Below are 17,523 nucleotides of genomic sequence, written 5' to 3'. Positions count from 1 at the left end.
TCTTAAGGAATAGACTTTACTGGTGAAAGGGAAGACTTAGAGAAGAAAACAGTAGTTCTTCATTTTTTTCATTATCTCAAACAAAAGTCTGCTGGCGCCTAGACAGTCTGCTAGATGTGCATGCTGTATATCTTATATCTGTTCTATAGGAGAACCCCACTCTCTTATTGGTCTTTGTTCTTATGGACGTGTGTGAGAGCAACCTTAAATGTAGGAGAAATCAGACCGCATTCTAGATTTGGATGCCAGCTATTTATATTCTGAATTGTCAGAAAACCAGCTCTCTAGCAGTTGGAGATGTTGGAGTGTGAGGAGAGTTACAGCCCTTTGCAAAGTGAGAAAGGAGACTATTTCTTAATGCTACTGTAATAAATTACTACCATAATGTGCAAATTGATAATTTTGTTACTTTATTTTGCTGATTTAGAATATTGCACTGGCACTTAAAAGATATGTAATTTGTAACACAAATAGCTAAGATTAACTTTAATTTTACATCATTCTCAGTACAGTGCTAATAAGGTACATTCTTTATTCTGCTAATAAAGTATAGCTCTTAACTGAACAAATCATTTCCATGTTGATTTTTAAGCTACAGGTTTGACTGTTATTAAGACAGTTGCTGTAATGTAGTTGACATATCTTTCATTTGATTTTGCAGTAACAAGTTAATTTATTAGCTGAGATTGGCCTGAAAAACACAACAACTCCAATGGAATGATGAAGAAGTCATGTTAGACTAATAAACACTATCTTAATAAAAGCTAGTTTATAAATACCATCTGTGGATATTCTTTTATATGTGAAGATTACTTTCTCATCTTCTACTTACTCTCCACTTTTATTTGAATTGGGTGTATACTTCTTGTGTGGCATTTTTGTTGGTACTCATAATTTCAAAATGTCTTAAAATTTAACTCTTGCAGGGCAGAGTTTTTGAAATACTTCAACCATGACTAAAAGAGAAGCAGAGGAGCTGATAGAAATTGAGATTGATGGAACAGAGAAACCAGAGTGCACAGAAGAAAGGTTGGTGTTTTCTGAATTTACCACCTTTTATATTATCAACACACCTAATTAAAATTGAGAATCAAGCCAGAATTCTTTTGAGGACTTATTATTTTTTTTCAACTGACCTCAGCATGTATTGCCTTTTTTCTTCTGACTTAATGAGTTTGTAGCTGGGAGGGAAAGATATTTTTAAACTAAAGATAGTAATAAGAATAACTGATAATAACCAAGCACTTGATTGTGATGATTTTTATCTCTTATGACAATGACACTGTTTTGATTTTTTTCTTTTGTTAGTGCTGGTTACTTTTATTTCAGAAAGTTTAATTCACAGCCTGAACTAGTTTAGCAAATATATATAACTGCTATAAGCTAGTAACTGTCAGGTGTATTTGAATATATTAGACAATAACCTGCACTTGGAGGCCACATTGTATTTGAGGAGACATACAGGTTCATGAGTAGTTATATGCACAGTGCTAAGCATATCGAGCAGTGAAAAGTGTTAGTTCTTGGAACAGTAATGGACTATTACTGACTCTATTAAGGAAGGAGGGCAATGGTGATAAATTCAGAATCCAAGGGGGAGAGTATCGGCAAAAATAGAGATTTGGGAGTCAAGAAGAAGGCTGAGGAAGGTTAGGGCTGATAGTGCTACTTTACTATGTAAAGCAGGAGATGAGATAATATGCTAAAAGTAAAATAGTAGAGACTAAATAGGACTAAATAGTAGAGAAGGTTTAGAATAACTGATGAGAATGAACAAGATTACTGAGGTTAAATAGGATGCTGAGAGTTAAGAATGCAGCTGAGATTTAAGACTTTAAAAAAAATTTATTGTAACAATTCTTAACATGAGATCTATCTTCAACAAATTTTTAAATGTACAATAAATATGGTGTCGTTAACTATAAGCACAGTGTTGTACAACAGATCCCTAGAACTTATTCATCTGGCATAATTGATGGCAGTTGATTAAGCATATCCCCATTTTTGTTTTGTTTTGTTTGGCCAGCAGTCTGTAGTTACTCATGCTATCTCCTCTTCTGTTCAGAGGAGAGGTCTGTCTGTAGCTCAAAAAACAAACCTTATCTTGTCCTCTACCACCATGCCCTGGCATAGGAATATTTTCTTGATGAAAAACATCTAAAATGTCTTGACATGACCACCTGAGACACCTTAAATTTTTAATAGAGCATTTCAACTTATTTGATTATGTATGTGCTTTTTCATGCCTCTTGTATGTATGTATATACGTGTGTATATTCATTCATTCATTCACATAACAAATTATCCCCAAACTTAGTTCTGGTTCAGGGTTTTTCATGAGCTTGAATTTAAGCTCTTAGTCTGGCCTACAGTCATCTGAAGAGTTGACTGGGACTAGCATATCTGTTTCTAAGATCACTCATGAGACTGGTAGCAGGACCACTCATTTCCTCACCACATGGGCTTCTCTGCAGGGCTGCTCACGACATGGCATCTGGCTTCCCCTAAAGTAAGTGGCCTGAGAGAGAGTGCTTACCAAGATGGAAGCTGCAGTGTCTTTTTAAATAACCTAATATAAGAAATGATATATCACTTCTGCCTTAGTCTTTTGTTCACACAGTCTAACCTTAGTAGAATGTGAGAAGGAACTATAAACGAGTGTGAATATTAGGAGGTGAGGATCATTTGAGCCACCATGGAGCCCAACGTGTATATATTTATTTTTACACACACACACACACTCTCTCTCTCTCTCTGTCTCTCTCTCTCCTCCCCCCCCCCCCTCCCTCCCTCTGTTTCTCTCTCTCACTCTCTCTCCTTCCCACCCCTCAACCCCCCTTTCTCTCTCTCTCTTTCCACAAAGCCTAAACTTTTTACTGTTTGGCCCCTTACAGAAAAACTTTGCTGATGTTTCTTGTTTCCTGTAGAGGTTGGGAGTTGCTATGTTGGCCTGGGGAGTAGCTGTGTAAGGGAGCAGTTGTTGTTACCCAGCTATAGCAGAATGTTGCTATGTAGGAATTTAGGTCCAGTGATGTGAGAGCATACAGATATTTTCAAGAGAAATTGATAATTCAGATTTTTATATTAAGTCTCCCAAGGTTTAAATGGTGGCAACAAAATGTTTTAAAATATTTTAAATATTGAGTTCATGTAAAATAAGTCTTTAAAAATTTGTCTTAAAGTGGCATCTGACTCTTAAAGAATCATTGTTACAAAAAAAGGAAAATATAGCCCACTGTCATAAAAATACTTAACCAAAAGGCCCAACTATTCTACCTTAACTAATAATAATAGTTTACTATTATTTAAAAATGATGTGTTTTTAAGCTTGAGCAGTCTTTTTTATAAGTTTTAAAAGTCTTAGGAGGAATTTAGGCTATATGCATTCATCGAATGTCATATATATTGCATTATACTTAGAATTTATGTGAAAATGGAACTTGACAAATTTTTAAATACATACTGGTTTTGACAACTGCAAATGAGATTTAAATTATATTTAAATTAAACATGTTGTGAAACCTAATTGAATTCCAGATTTACCAGTTTAGGAAATATTACTTGGTGTCTGTTTTCTGTTTTGCCTCAAATAAGGATTTACAAAAGATACGTAGAATTACTTACCAAAGACTTTTCCTTTAAGGAACTTACATTTCCATAGAATTAGAAGTATGAAATAGCAATGCAAAAGAGCCCTAAGAAAGTTTTAATTCTTTTTAAATGTGGTCCTATGCTGATTATAACCAGTAGTTTTCAGATTAAATTAAGTGGAAAGTTTTTATATGTTACATTTTTATACCTTATAATTTATATTTACTTAATTATATTTATGTTTGGAAGGGCAATTAACTAGTAATGATGGCTTACAGATTTTGAGAAGACTTTTAATCTTCCTTTCTGGGCCTAAAATTCTTCAAAATAACAGAAAATACAACAGATGCAAACATTTCCCCTTAAATATTGTATACGGAATGTTCCTGTTATATATACACATACATACAAAGATATATATATATATAATGAGATATATTCGCAAGGGTGCTTCAAGTTAACATTTCTTTGTGCAGCTCAATATTCAGTTTGGCAACACTAGTTGGTGATGAGTCTATCACTATGAATGGTGTCTGTGCAGAAATGAGTTTCAAAGACCAGAAATGTGTTTTGCTATTGAATTTTGTTTTGAGCATATTATTACTTTAATACCTAGGATAAAAACGTAATTGTTAACCATTATATCCTTTAACATTTAGCATTGTAGAACAAACCTACACACCAGCCGAATGTGTAAGCCAGGCCATAGACATCAATGAGCCAATAGGCAATTTAAAGAAACTGCTAGAACCAAGACTACAGTGTTCTTTGGATGCTCATGAAATTTGCCTACAAGATATCCAGGTAATTTTATTTTTTTGAGATTTATTTCAACATTTAAGTCTATATTAGAAATATATTTTGTTGACCCTTAATCTCTATAGCTGTAGCCTTTATCTATCTCACTAGATTTGACCTGTTATAAACTTTAAGCATTTAGAAATAAAAGCAATTCTTTCAGCAAAATTGTCTCTATTTAAAGTTATATTTAAAAGATTGAGTACTGAGTCAAATATTTCATTTTTTTATTTTCGCAAATATAAAATGAGAAATTTAAATTTGAATCAGAGCTTAAACATAAAGTAGTGGGAAGCACATTGACCTTGGAAGCTGAAGAGGCATGTCCTCCTCATCCTATATGTAACTAGCTTTTAACTTCTTTGGGCATTAGTTTCCTCATCTTTAAACTGAGATAATTTTACCAAATGATTTTTACATCACCTTCCATCTTTATTTGCTCTATTAGTAAATTTTAGATAAGAATTTATATGCCAATGTTTATATTTATTGGAGTTTATTACATTAGGATTTTACCTGTGATAGTAACAATATACTATGTTTGCGACATATTTAGTCTTTTTTTTTTTGATATAAGAAATAGTAGCCTAGATCGGGTTGCTCAAATAGTTTCTCCAGACCTTCCTTGATCATATACTACAGTTTATGTGATTTTTTTAAATACCAACTTATATATATTGCTAATTTTTTTTTGATTGTTCAGTTTGTTTTATTCTTTACTCCTTTTCTTCCTGTATATTATAGAACTTTTTGCTTTATTTTTAAAAATTAAAATCATGTCAACCATTTTTAAATAAGATTTTAATGTACAATAATTTGAAATGTACATTTTAAATTATTAAAATAATGAAATTAAAATAATGAAATTTGTGCATTTTAGTTGCCATTTAACCATACTTTTATGTTTTCCTTTTAATAAGTCTAATAAATGTTGGGGGAGGGCGGAAATTGCTCTCCTAAAACTAGAGAATGTAGGTGGGCCTAATAATATAATTTTAGGATTTAAGGTTTTCTTTTATTAACAGCGAAAGAATAAATTAGCATATTTTTGGAAGGTAATTTAACATTTAGTGTCTATTAATTTTGGATGTGAAATACCTAGCAGTTTCACCTCAGTGAATTGTTCTTACAGAAATGCTCAACTGTCTGAGCAAAGCTGTATATCTGAGATGTTCGTTGCATGGTTGTGCAGAAACTGAAAGTAAATGTTCCAAAAACAGAAACTTGGATAAATAAATTCTATAGATTGGAATTCAAAGCAGCCATTAAAAATTGGTGGACTAGAGCTATCTGGGCCGTTAATGTTGAATGAAAAACTGAACACAGAACACTTCTAAATTATCTTATTTAATCTTCATATCAGTCTTTGAAGTCAGCATATTCTTGATCACATTCTGCAGATGTAAAAATTGAGATTTAAAAAGGCTAAATAGTTTTCCCATTTGTAGCTGCCAAGGGATTCAGTGGACCCAGGCCTGTATGTCTCCAAAACTTGCTTCCCTTGCTTGAGGCAGAATTTTAAGTTTGTGTTGGATAACTCGGTGTCACTGGGCTTTACCCATTTTTCTCATATGTAAAATAAGGGGGAATCTGGACTTGATCTCTTACTTGTCTTTTAGCCCTAACATTTGTTGCTTCTTTTATAATACCTGGCCTAACCAAAATGAAAGTATAACCTGCAAAGTACCCAACCTACCATAGATTTTCCATAAATATTAGTTGAATAAATGGAAATATGCATTATTCATAGCATCATAGAATTCAGAGCTAACTTTAGATCTAAGTCATTGTGCATTCCTCCCTGTCCCCGCTTCCTCTCCTCAAAAAGGATATGGATATCAACTTCTGTTCTCCGTATCAGTTTATGCAAACATACATTCAGAGTCAAAATGCTTGCTGCTTGTGGTAATGCTTTTGTATTTTCAGATTAATACTGACTTGAAAGCTGATGGAACAGTTGAGTTGCACTTCTTTGAGGAGTATGACCCAGGATCAGATACCATGCTTGAGTTTTGTCCTTGTGCCAGATGGATCTTACTTAACTAGCTAGTGTATTTGGTACCTGAGAGCTCACTTGCAGAGTTATACATGCTATAGCTTCTAGTGGATAATACCAGAGTTTGCTGGAGAGGGGAGAAATCTTAATATAAGGAGAATTTTTAACAAAGTGTCAGGGAGCAAAATTGCCACATTTGACCTGTCTGCTGCAGGGTTAAACAGCTTGTCTTGCCCTGATTAAGTTAGATGCATAGTCACTTAAGGTTATAGGCTTTATATGTATGACATTTTTAATATCAGAAAATGTGTTTATACTGCAACTACAGTATTTACTGAATTCTCGGCAATGAGAGTAGGGGAGTTTTGTACCTCCAGCTGTATATTATGCAGACACACAGAGATATACATTATTCAAGATAATTACAATGAAAAACTATTTTAAAACTGGTGACAGAAAATGTCTAAAAGTCCATTTCTTTTTGTCATCAATTTGTCATTGTGTGAAATGCATTCACTGTAAGGAGACATGAAGGAAAAATTGATATTGAAAGGATATAGAATTATGATTAAAGATGTTCATAGCTAGGTCACGTAGTAAAGTCATAAGTCCTTTAACTTTATTAACATTGTGATTAGAAATGTAGGGTTAACCCTGATCTTGAGTGTATATCGTTGGTTACAAGTGAGATATGGCAGACATTATATTAATAAACATAAATTATCCCACTAATTAAATACTCTTGCTTTTTCTTGACAGATAAATTACATTATTTTCTACTTTAAATACTTTTACAGAATAAGCGTTTTTTTGCCATTATTTAAAATCGTAAACTATACACCAGAGCTAGAGAAAACCGCCATTTAAAATAAATGTTTATGTTGTCCTTAATTCTGACCACAGTGGTTAAAATATTTTCGATTTGGCAAAGAATTAAATGATTTGACAAATAATTAAATGTGTTCTTATAATTTAATTAGTATGCCTCAGTAATTAAGTCCTGTTTGGTACATCCATTTTTATTAAACCAGATGATTGTGTTAAAATAATCTTAATCATTTTACCCATGTTTAGCTGGATCCAGAACGAAGTTTGTTTGACCAAGGAGTAAAGACAGATGGAACTGTACAACTTAGTGTACAGGTAATTTCTTACCAAGGTACGTTAATTTTAGTGTAAGCTTAGCTAGTTTTTTAAAATATAAGAACTCAGTTTTATAAGTTTTGAGAGTTTTAGATGGTTGTTTAAATTACTTAATGTCATGTTATAGACAGATATTCATGCTTTTGATTTAACTTTTATCTGTCAAGGTGAAGCAGATGATATAAAACATTCTACCTAGTTTCATCAGGAGGGAATATATTATAGACTAGTAAGTAACATGATCACAGAGAGGGCTGGAAGAACAGGTTCGGGTTAACTCTAAGAATGCCTGAGCCGCACAGTAGAACTGGACTGCCAAGAAAGCTGCTGCCCTGTTGTGATCTTGGGACCATGCTGCCTTTTTTAGTGATCCAGAGTAACCAAAAAAAATGGATGCCACGTGCCTACTTATCCCCTCTTAACTTGTTTCTAAATAGAAGGCTTATGCCAGTGATTCTAGAGCTTACATTACAGTGGGGACCCTTGCTGCAAGGAAATCTAGTCTCTGTGGTTTAGCACAAAAAGAGGAATTTGCAAAGGATGTTGATTGACCACACTCAGCCATATCCATGTGGTATTTTACAAATCTTGTGTAGGTACCCAAGTTAGAAAGAAAATTAGGAAACCATTTTTGGTGGCTTGAATTTTAGTTTTTTTTAATGTGGCTTATTGGGATTCCTAACCAGAGATTTAGATTAATTTTGATCTCTGAATATATAGTGCTTACAGTCATGTTTCACAAACCAAAGACTATGAAAATGGTGGTTATCTACTATTGATCCTTAATTTCCCCAGAATTGTCCATTGGTGGAAATATGAAAAAAAAAATCTTTGTTTTTATTGTGAAAAGCCTAGTGACCTGTCAGTGCAAGTGTATTTAAAAAACGTTTACTTGATGAAATTTGAGTGGAGGATTAGGGGATAAATCTTAGGAAAAACATTTTTCAAAAATTCTAATTGTTTTTCTCATGCATATTTGAATAAAGTAACTTCTGTTTACACCACTTAGTGAATGACAGTATATTTTTCTGGAATAATTGGTTTTCACGAGAGATTGAAATTGTTTTGCTTTCTTTCAAATGCACTTTAAATTTTGTATAGATTGTAACAAAATCGGTGAGCAAACAGTATCTGTTAAGCAGAATGATAGTTTCTTAAAGCTGTCATTTTAACAGAAATATCTGTTATTATATCATAAAGCTCTAGTTTATTCTGTTTCGAATATCTTAAGGATTTGGGTTTTTCTTCAACTGAAAGTGAATATCAGAATTTAATGATATAAATGCAGTTTAACACACTCAGTGTCCATTTATAAAACATGTGCTTTGTTCTTTAAAAAGAAAAGTAGTCAGTAAATAATTTTAATTTTTCAGAATTCTGAGGATGAGTAGCTATTCATTTATTCTCTCCCTAGCCTAGTTTTTATTTTCTGTTCCACATTGGTACTTTTTTCTTAATGTTTGTAGTAGGGCTGTATATGTGTGGTGGTGGTGATGGTGTTTTTAAATTATTTTAGACTTCTAGAAAAGTTGCAAGAATAGTAAAACACTTCCTGGTTATCCTTCACCCAGATTCCCCACGTGTTAACTTCATTATTAGATATGGTTTATTCTCTCCCTTGCCTCCACATTATATTTTTCGACCTCTTTACAGATAAATTGCAGACATGATATCCTTCTGTGCCTAAATACATCAGTGTGTGTTTTTTCTAAAAACAAGGAATTCTTTTACATGACCACAGTACGATTATCAAAATCAGAAAATATTAATCGACACAACACTGTTATCTACCAAAGTTCTATTGTTTTTATCATTAAATAGGAATCTGTTAAGTTCTCTAGACATAATGCTAGAAATATTTAAAATGAAGTTTTGCTTTACCATTTGAGAACATATAAACTAAATTTTCTTAGTGACTTTCATGTTTTCATTTAGATTTTTTTTTTTAATTTCTGTTAAGGAATTGAACCAAAGCTCAACATCCTTGAAATTGTTAAACCTGCGGAAACAGTTGAAGTAGTTATTGATCCAGATGCCCACCATGCTGAAGCAGAAGCACATCTCGTTGAGGAAGCTCAAGTGATTACCCTTGATGGCACAAAACACATTACAACCATTTCCGATGAAACCTCGGAACAAGTGACAAGGTGGGCTGCTGCACTGGAAGGTTATAGGAAAGAGCAAGAACGCCTTGGGATACCCTATGGTAAGAAAATACATAATTACATGTTAGGTAGGATGAGAAGAATTAAGCTTGACATAGAAGTTACTAGAGTGAGTTATAATCTGTTTTAAATGTAGAATTTTTAGGAAGAATTTGATTTTCTGTTTTGTTTATTTTTTTGTATTAACACAAGATGGACAAAAACTGTCCTAGGTGCTGGGAATAAAAAGCAGTACAGTCATGCAGTGCTTAACAATGGGAATACGTTCTGAGAAATGCATTGTTCGGCAATTTTGTCATTGTGCAAGCATCATAGAATACACTTACATAAACCTAAACGATATAGCCTACTATGCACCTAGGCTGTACGGTATTGCCTATTGCTCTTAGGCTATAAATCTGTATAGCATGTTACTCTGCCAAATACTGTAGGCAGTAGTAACAGTGGTATTTGTGTACCTAAACACATCTAAATGTGAAAAAGGTACAGTAAAAATATGGTATAAAAGATAAAACATGGTTCACTTGTATGGGGTATTTATCATGGATGGAGCTGACAGGGCTGGGAGTTGCTCTGGGTGAGTTGGTGAGTGAGTGTGAGTGAATGTGAAGGGCCAGGACACTACCGTACACTACTATAGACTTTACACACACTGTACTCTGAGACTGCACTATATTTACATAAAGATATTTTTATTTCTTCAATAATAAATTAACTTTCACTTACTGTAACTTTTTTACTTTATAAACATTTAATTTTTTTAACTTTTCAACTCTTGTAATAACACTTAGCTTAAAACACATTATACAGCTGTACAGAATTATTTTTTTAGATCTTTATTCTATAAGCTTCTAAAAATTAAAATTTTCTTTTACTTTTTAAACTTTTCCTTGTTAAAAAGGAAAGACAAACACACTCAGCCTAGGCCTACCTAGGGTCAGGATCATCAGTGTCACTATCTTTACCTCTACATCTTGTCCCACTGAAAGATCTTCAGGGGCAGTGACGTGCATGGAGCTGTCACCTCTTATGATAACAATGCTTTCTCCTGGAATACCTCCTAAAAGACTCTATCTGAGGCCCCTCTAGAGAGATGGTGTCACTCTTTTTTATAAATGTGTCCATAGTGGGTTGCTTTGTTTTTTTAATCATAGATTTGCTCATAAGCAGATAATGTACAATGAATATTTATCTCCATTAATAAAAAGCTTTCAGTGTTGGGGTCCGTGTTTTCAAACTTTTTAAGGAGCTTGCTGAGTTCTGCAAAAGCTCCTGCTAAGCCCTTCACTGTGAATTTTCCTGGGAGTTCTTTTTCTTCCCCTGCAGTTTCCTTTTCTCTCGCCTCTCCTTCACTTGTTGCAACACCTCCTTGTTAGTCTGTTTCTCAGGAACCACCTCTAAGAGCTCTTCAGTGTCATCCTCATCCACACCCAGGTTAAATAGTTTCCCATCTCAACCACAGCCTCGTTGATTTTTGCAACCTTTGCACTATGATTTTCTGATGGCTACATCGCTAGGCAATAGGAATTTTTCAGCTCTGTTATAACTTTATGGGACCACTGTCATAAATGCAGTCCATTGTTGTCTGAAACATTGTTATGCAGCACATGATTGTATAAAAAAAATATTCTGCCCTTAGGGTATTCACACTGTAGTTGAAGACAGAGAAAATAGATGAAAAGAGATAATAGCCATAAAGGTAACATGTTTTCTAAGCTGCCAGTAACTGGTATAAATGAAACATGCTATTAGAATCTCAAAGGACTCCTACTGGCCTGGAGGAAAATTGGGAAAGAGTTTATCATAGACAAAGAAATTGTTGGGCAGGGAAGGACATTCCAGACAGGAAATATATGTGCAAAGCTGAGTAGTGAGAGTGGGAATATGCATGAGTAGTGAGAAGATTTATTTTGTAGCATTATGGAATTATTTGTGATTGATGGAAATGATAGTTGAAAATGAATGTGGCAGTGGTATATGGCATAAGTTGGAGCAGGTAGAGACAGTGAAGGGAAAACAGGAGCATATTGTTGTACTTTAGGTGCAACTAGGTGATAATGTCTAGGTTAGCCCAGATTAGGTGATTTCTGTACGAGTAGAAAGGAGGAGATGTATCAAAGTCATGATAGGAGTGAGCAACTGATTGACCAATTCTGTGAAGGTAGAGGGGACATTCAAGTATTGATCTAACTTCTCAAGTTTGGGTGACTAGGGCAATAATAATATTGATAAAAATTGGTTACATCTTCATTACATATTTCATGAACTACATTTGCCAGGCACCATGTTAAATGCTGGGCTTTTGATGGTGCACAAGAAAGATAGTCCATGCTTTCCAAAGCTTATGGGGGAGGTAGGGAAGACGGGTATTGGAAAGAGTTTTCAAGGGAAAGTATTGATAGTATTTGATTTTGAAGTAACAGTACATATTCAACTGGAAGTAGCCAGATAGTAATTTCAGGTGAATACGTTTTGGACTAGGGATAGAGATGTTGTCTGGGACTCAGTCACATTGAATTTGCACTGAAGCCATAAAAGTCTTTGGAGTTTGATGGAGTGAGAGAAAATGGAAAATGCAATGTTAAATACTGGTTCCTGGACCTTGTCAACATTTAGGGTTGAGGAAAAGGAAGAGAGACATGGAATAGTTGAAAAGAGAAGAAAAAATAACAACTTGTGTATAGTGTCGCTGAAATTGAGAGAGAGTTTTTAGATGGTCAGTCTTAATGCTTCTAAGAAAGTCAAAGAATGCCAGCTGTGCAATAGCTATTGAGTTTGGTAATCAGAGGCTCATTGGTCGATATAGGTAAAAGTAACTATATAGGTAGAGAGACAAAGCTGAATTATAAGAAATAAATAGACATAGAAATGGAGAAAATTGTTATTAACTTTTTGGGGGGCGGGGATAAGTGGGAAGAGTGCTGGGGGAACAGATGCATAATACTGAAGGTTGAAAAGTTGGTGCTGACCTGAGTGTATTTGTAGGTAAATGGTATGGAACTCATAACAGAAGAAATAAAAGAAGCGAGGTGAAGGGTTGTTAATTGGAGCATAACAATGTGAAAAAGAGCCAGGTTTGAAGGGTGAGATCTAGCCAGTCCTCAGAGATAGGATAGTGAAAATATTAAGTTACTTTTGACATGTGGAAGCTAGTGTGGATGGTGTACTTGACCTCAGTGTTAGTAAGTTGGGAGTTATCTCCTAAGAATGCTGAGAAGGAAAGAAGGTATCATTAAAGCATTTGAAATAATGTTTTATAGAGTTTGCTAGATCTTCAACAAGAAGTCTTCAGTGGTAGAATTTTTTATGGAAAATAATGTATAAAAATTAATCATAGATAGCCAGATTATAAACTCTGACTGAATTTCTACCAAGAATGTTATTTACTTAGAATGAAAGCTCGTTTAAGATATTTGAGATTTATTTAGTTACAGAAAGACTTTAAAATATCACTGATGATTTTTCTCATGAAATCGTTATCTACTAGAAAGTTTTAGAAATGATTAATATTTTCTTAGGCAGTTATCATTTCATATTTCTATTTCTGCACCTAAGGATATTTCTTTTTTTCTTTTTTCTTTTTTCTTTTTTCTTTTTTTTGCTAATTGCTTAATTCTGTGCGAAATTGAAATATAGTTAATTGGTCATAGCTACTTTAAATCTCTTTGAAATATTGATCCACGTTGGAAAATTCACCAAAGTTTACTTTACACACATCAATTTTATAGCTTGACAGGAGCTTAGAGCCTCATTATATTTTCATATGTTTATATACAGTCATATATATTTATATTTTCCCCTCAGTTTTGAGTTTTTCAGGACTTTTAATTCTTTTTCCTGTTGAAATTTTTTTTTTTTTTTACACTATTTTACGTTAAACAGCTATGGACAAAACTCAGATTAATGAATTTATAGTAGTTCGATGAGTTGTAGGGAATGAGTTGTAGGTTTTTTTAAAACAGACTAAAATTAAGAGTAAACATTTATTGTTATTTATTAAATAAGAATATTGAAAAGATGAAGATGCTGAGATTATTTTTATTTTTCTTTCAGTTGTTCGAATAATTAAAAAGACATGTTTTTGACTCCCAGATTTGTCAGATATTAACATTTAAAAGTGTTATACATACATTCAAAAAATACAGCATTTTAGATATAGATGGTTTGTATCTAACTAGCTGTTTACTTCCGTAGCTCTCCCTATCCCCACGGGTAAGCTCTGTCATTTATTACATGGTTTTCTTTTCTTCAGTCTTGCTACCCATTCGCAACCAGTTTTTGCTTTACTACTTTTGATCATTATTAACTTCCTGTTATAGTACATGAAGGTTAGTTCTTTTATACTTCTCTCCCCTGCAAAACAAAAAAAAACTTTATTTTTTCGCCATTTTGTTAATATTGTTATGTAACTTATTTGTCATTAGTCAGCGTGTGTATTGGGAGAATTTGTTTCTTATACAATGATTACATTGATACAACTTAGTTTTCTTAAAGTTCAACGATGACTTGTTTTTTAGCTGTGTAGATTTCTACGTATACCTAGACTTCTCCCATTTCTATCAGTCTGTTTTGCGCCTGTCATTAGTTTTTCTCAAATTCTCGTGTATTTCTGGGTTGAATTTTTTTTTAAGTCTGCCATAGAGCTGTCATCCTGGGACATCCTTGACTTCCCTGCAGTCCTGTACCCCAATTTCCACCTGATTCTGATATTTTTCTTTTCTTAGTTTTATTCTTTCATTCATTATTCTCATTCTCTTATAGGTTTCTTAAGAAAGGGCAACTAGGAAATACATATATATACGTATATATGTGTATACTCTTCCTTTTTCTTGTGGAGGGAGACTACATATTTGAAAAGTCTTTATTCTGCTCTGATTGATAATTGGGGTATAGAACATTAAGTTAAAAAGTCAATTTTGATGACGCCGTTCCATTTTGTTATAGTGTGAGATGTTCAGCGGCCATTCTGATTCTAGTTCCTTTGCATACCCTATTTTTTTCTTTTCGGAAGCTGTTAGGATCTTTTTCTCTCTCTGGTCTTTATCTTGATTTAGTGGCAGTGTGTAATTTTTTTATTTACCATAGATTTATAGTTGATAGTGCAGCATTTCAGTCTGGCCTGGCACTGCCCAGTGCAGTAGCCACTAGTCTCATGTGAGCACTTGAAATGTGCCTCTTCTGAATTGAGATGTGCTGTAAGTATAAAACACCCAGTACCAAAAGAGAAGAATGTAAAATCTCTAATTTTTATTTTAAAATTGATTACATGTTGAAATAACATTTGGATGTATTAAGTTAAATGAAATTATTATTAAAATGAATTTCATGTTTCTTTACTTTTTTAATGTAGCTATTAGAAAATTTAAAAATTATATGGTGGCCTACATCATATTTCTGTTGGACAGTGCTGATCTAGACAATTGTAGCCTTCAGTTCTGGGAAATTTTTCTGCATTATTATTTTGATAATTCTGTTTCTCTGTTCTTTTTCTAGAACTCCTGTTGAATCTCCAGGGTTGATCCTCTGTATCTATTTTCTCCTTGTTTTTCATCTCCATATTTATTTGTACTGCCCTCTGCCATTTTTTTTTTTTTTTTTTTTTTTGTCTTTATAGTACAACCTACTTGATTTTTACTTTCAATTTATAAGGGCCTCTTTGTATTTGGTTGTTGCTTTTCCATGGCATTCTGATCTTACAGATATATTTTCCCTTCTCCAAGTGTATTAATTACAGTGGGGGGGGCGGGGGCTTCGGTTATTGTTTTTCTTTTTTCAGTTCAATATTGCAGTATTTTTCCTCCTGGTTCTGTTTTTCTGTTTATTTTTGTTTGCTTAATGGTTTGATTTTAGTCTTTCATATCTGATTATTTTTGACCATCTCTTCATATTTAAGAGGGAATAACTTTAAAGCTAATTAGTTTGAAGTTCTGGAAGGGATTTGCTGACTGTAGGCTGGTAAAGGTAGAGTATTGCTTCTCTCATTAAAAGATTTTCAAGTGTCATAACGTATAGATCTGTTTCCTGGGTTTCTTCAACTTCTCTGGAGAATTGGCCAAATACTGTCAGGAGTAGAAGGTTGAGGTGAGGATTTAGGGTTGATGTGTATGTGAATGCTACATTTTGGAAATGGAAAGAAATGTGGAAGGGGAGAAGGTGAGAGCGTCTCACTCTTCAGTTTGTAGACTTTTCTTACTGAGATCAGTTCTCTCAATATCTGCTTCATGTGTCCCTGATCTAAAGTGTTCCTGGTGTCCACATGTAAGGGGATACTTTCATTCGGTTGGCTCCTGAGAATGAAAGAGAAGCCCTGGAGGTTCTAACTACACTTTAAGTTAGCGTCCCCATTTTTCACTTAAACCTCCATGACCTGAGCCAGTTATGGGGATTCTGTAGGCAGGAATACTGCCACTTATTGGTATCGTCCTTGATGAGTAGTTTAAGTTATAGCTTTGCCTACCCTGCTGAAATGTCACTCTGCTTATTTTCTTCAAAAATTTTCTGGAAATCTCCCTTTTCTGTCATTTTTCACTCATGTTCTGATGAGTTTACATTTTTTAAAACTTCCTTTATGGTCATTTCCTAGGGTCTTAGAGAAGAGGCAAGGAGAACATGGCCAATTAGTAATGTTGAAACAGAAGTCCTGATACTATTTAAGAAAAGAAATCAGACTAATTCTGTTTTCCCCTAACTTTTTTGATCTTGCCATTTTTTTTTTTTATGTTCATGTAAAATGAGCTTTCTTGGACTTTTCAGGATAGCTTTTCTAACTTTCCATGGCCCCCTTTTCTGTTATGCTGCTGTTTTTAAGTAGCATTAAAAAATAGAGCCACTTGCTTTCTCAGTTCCTGTCTGTTCTCTTACTCCACACTTTTATCAGGACCTTCTCTTTCCTTTTCCTTGGTGTTCTAGTGCTACTGGATTTCTGTTCCATTCCCACCAGTTTCTCCTTAATGTGGTCTACTCTCCTGGAAGTGATCTTGGCTCACTTTGAAAACTCACAGGTGCTACACTGCTGCAACCTCTTAAACCTTACTGCAGACCTTTGTACTCAGCTGCTACTGGATTGGGCAGAAACGCTCTTAGCTGCCTTTTACACCTTGGCCTGTTGTGCTTTTAATGAATACATCCCCTTTATGTTCAGGTTTTCCCATGCTTGCAATGGAGAATGGATCCGATGTTCCTTTGCTTCTCCCTTTGCTTTCTCCTGCACAGATACTAATACCCTGGAGGTCTTGAGGCTGTCACTGCTTTGTGTTCACCTGCATGTATTTTGGGGTTCGCGGGGATATCTTGTCACCTGGTTTTATTATAAATGTTCATAAATTTTTGGTTTTGCTCTCTAGTTGTTTTTTTAATTCAGAGAAATTTTTAAACTTTGCTGCCATCTTCTCAGAATCCTCCTCCTTAAACTTCGTGAGAAAAATCAAATTAAAAAATCAGTTCTGTGGCTATCAATCCTGTATTGATATGTTGATTCATTTTTACTATAAATCGGTTTTTGATAAATATCTAAATGTCATTTTTCCCACTTCTTTTCTTATTGAATAGCATGCATCTTTGTGGCATATAACCAATACTGTTGGGATAGACCATCTTCTCCATGCATCAGTACCTTTACTAAAATTAATTCAGCTAGTATTTATTAAGCTTTTTATGGGATTAGAATGCTTTTTTAGGTTCCAAGGATGCAACGATGAAGTATTTATATATAATGGCCATCTTTTTCATTTGTGAATTTAATTAGGTAATAAAAAATGATGAGGTAATGAAATTATTTGGATTCACCTTTTATAGATTCAGCAAATGTATGCACAAGGCACTGGTGGTAAG

The 17,523-nt window shown here is 33.9% G+C and overlaps 1 protein-coding gene across 4 annotated transcripts in view; it reads left to right on the top strand.

Moving 5' to 3' along the window:
* The window catches only part of GABPA (GA binding protein transcription factor alpha subunit), a 35,958-nt gene that overhangs the window by 3,953 nt on the left and 14,482 nt on the right, over positions 1 to 17,523 (top strand). For all 4 annotated transcript variants that reach the window (XM_011358214.2, XM_011358215.2, XM_011358216.2 and 1 more), the window contains exons 2-5: positions 927 to 1,029; positions 4,251 to 4,395; positions 7,460 to 7,544; positions 9,489 to 9,734. In XM_011358214.2, coding sequence (XP_011356516.1) covers positions 953 to 1,029; positions 4,251 to 4,395; positions 7,460 to 7,544; positions 9,489 to 9,734 — 553 coding nt within the window. In that variant the 5' untranslated portion in view covers positions 927 to 952. The remainder of the gene's footprint in view (positions 1 to 926; positions 1,030 to 4,250; positions 4,396 to 7,459; positions 7,545 to 9,488; positions 9,735 to 17,523) is intronic.

The sequence above is a fragment of the Pteropus vampyrus genome, unplaced genomic scaffold (assembly GCF_000151845.1).
Source record: "Pteropus vampyrus isolate Shadow unplaced genomic scaffold, Pvam_2.0 Scaffold38, whole genome shotgun sequence".
NCBI classification, from domain to species: Eukaryota; Metazoa; Chordata; class Mammalia; order Chiroptera; family Pteropodidae; genus Pteropus; species Pteropus vampyrus.
Note: the sequence above shows the minus strand (reverse complement) of the source record. Positions and strands in the feature narration are given on the sequence as shown.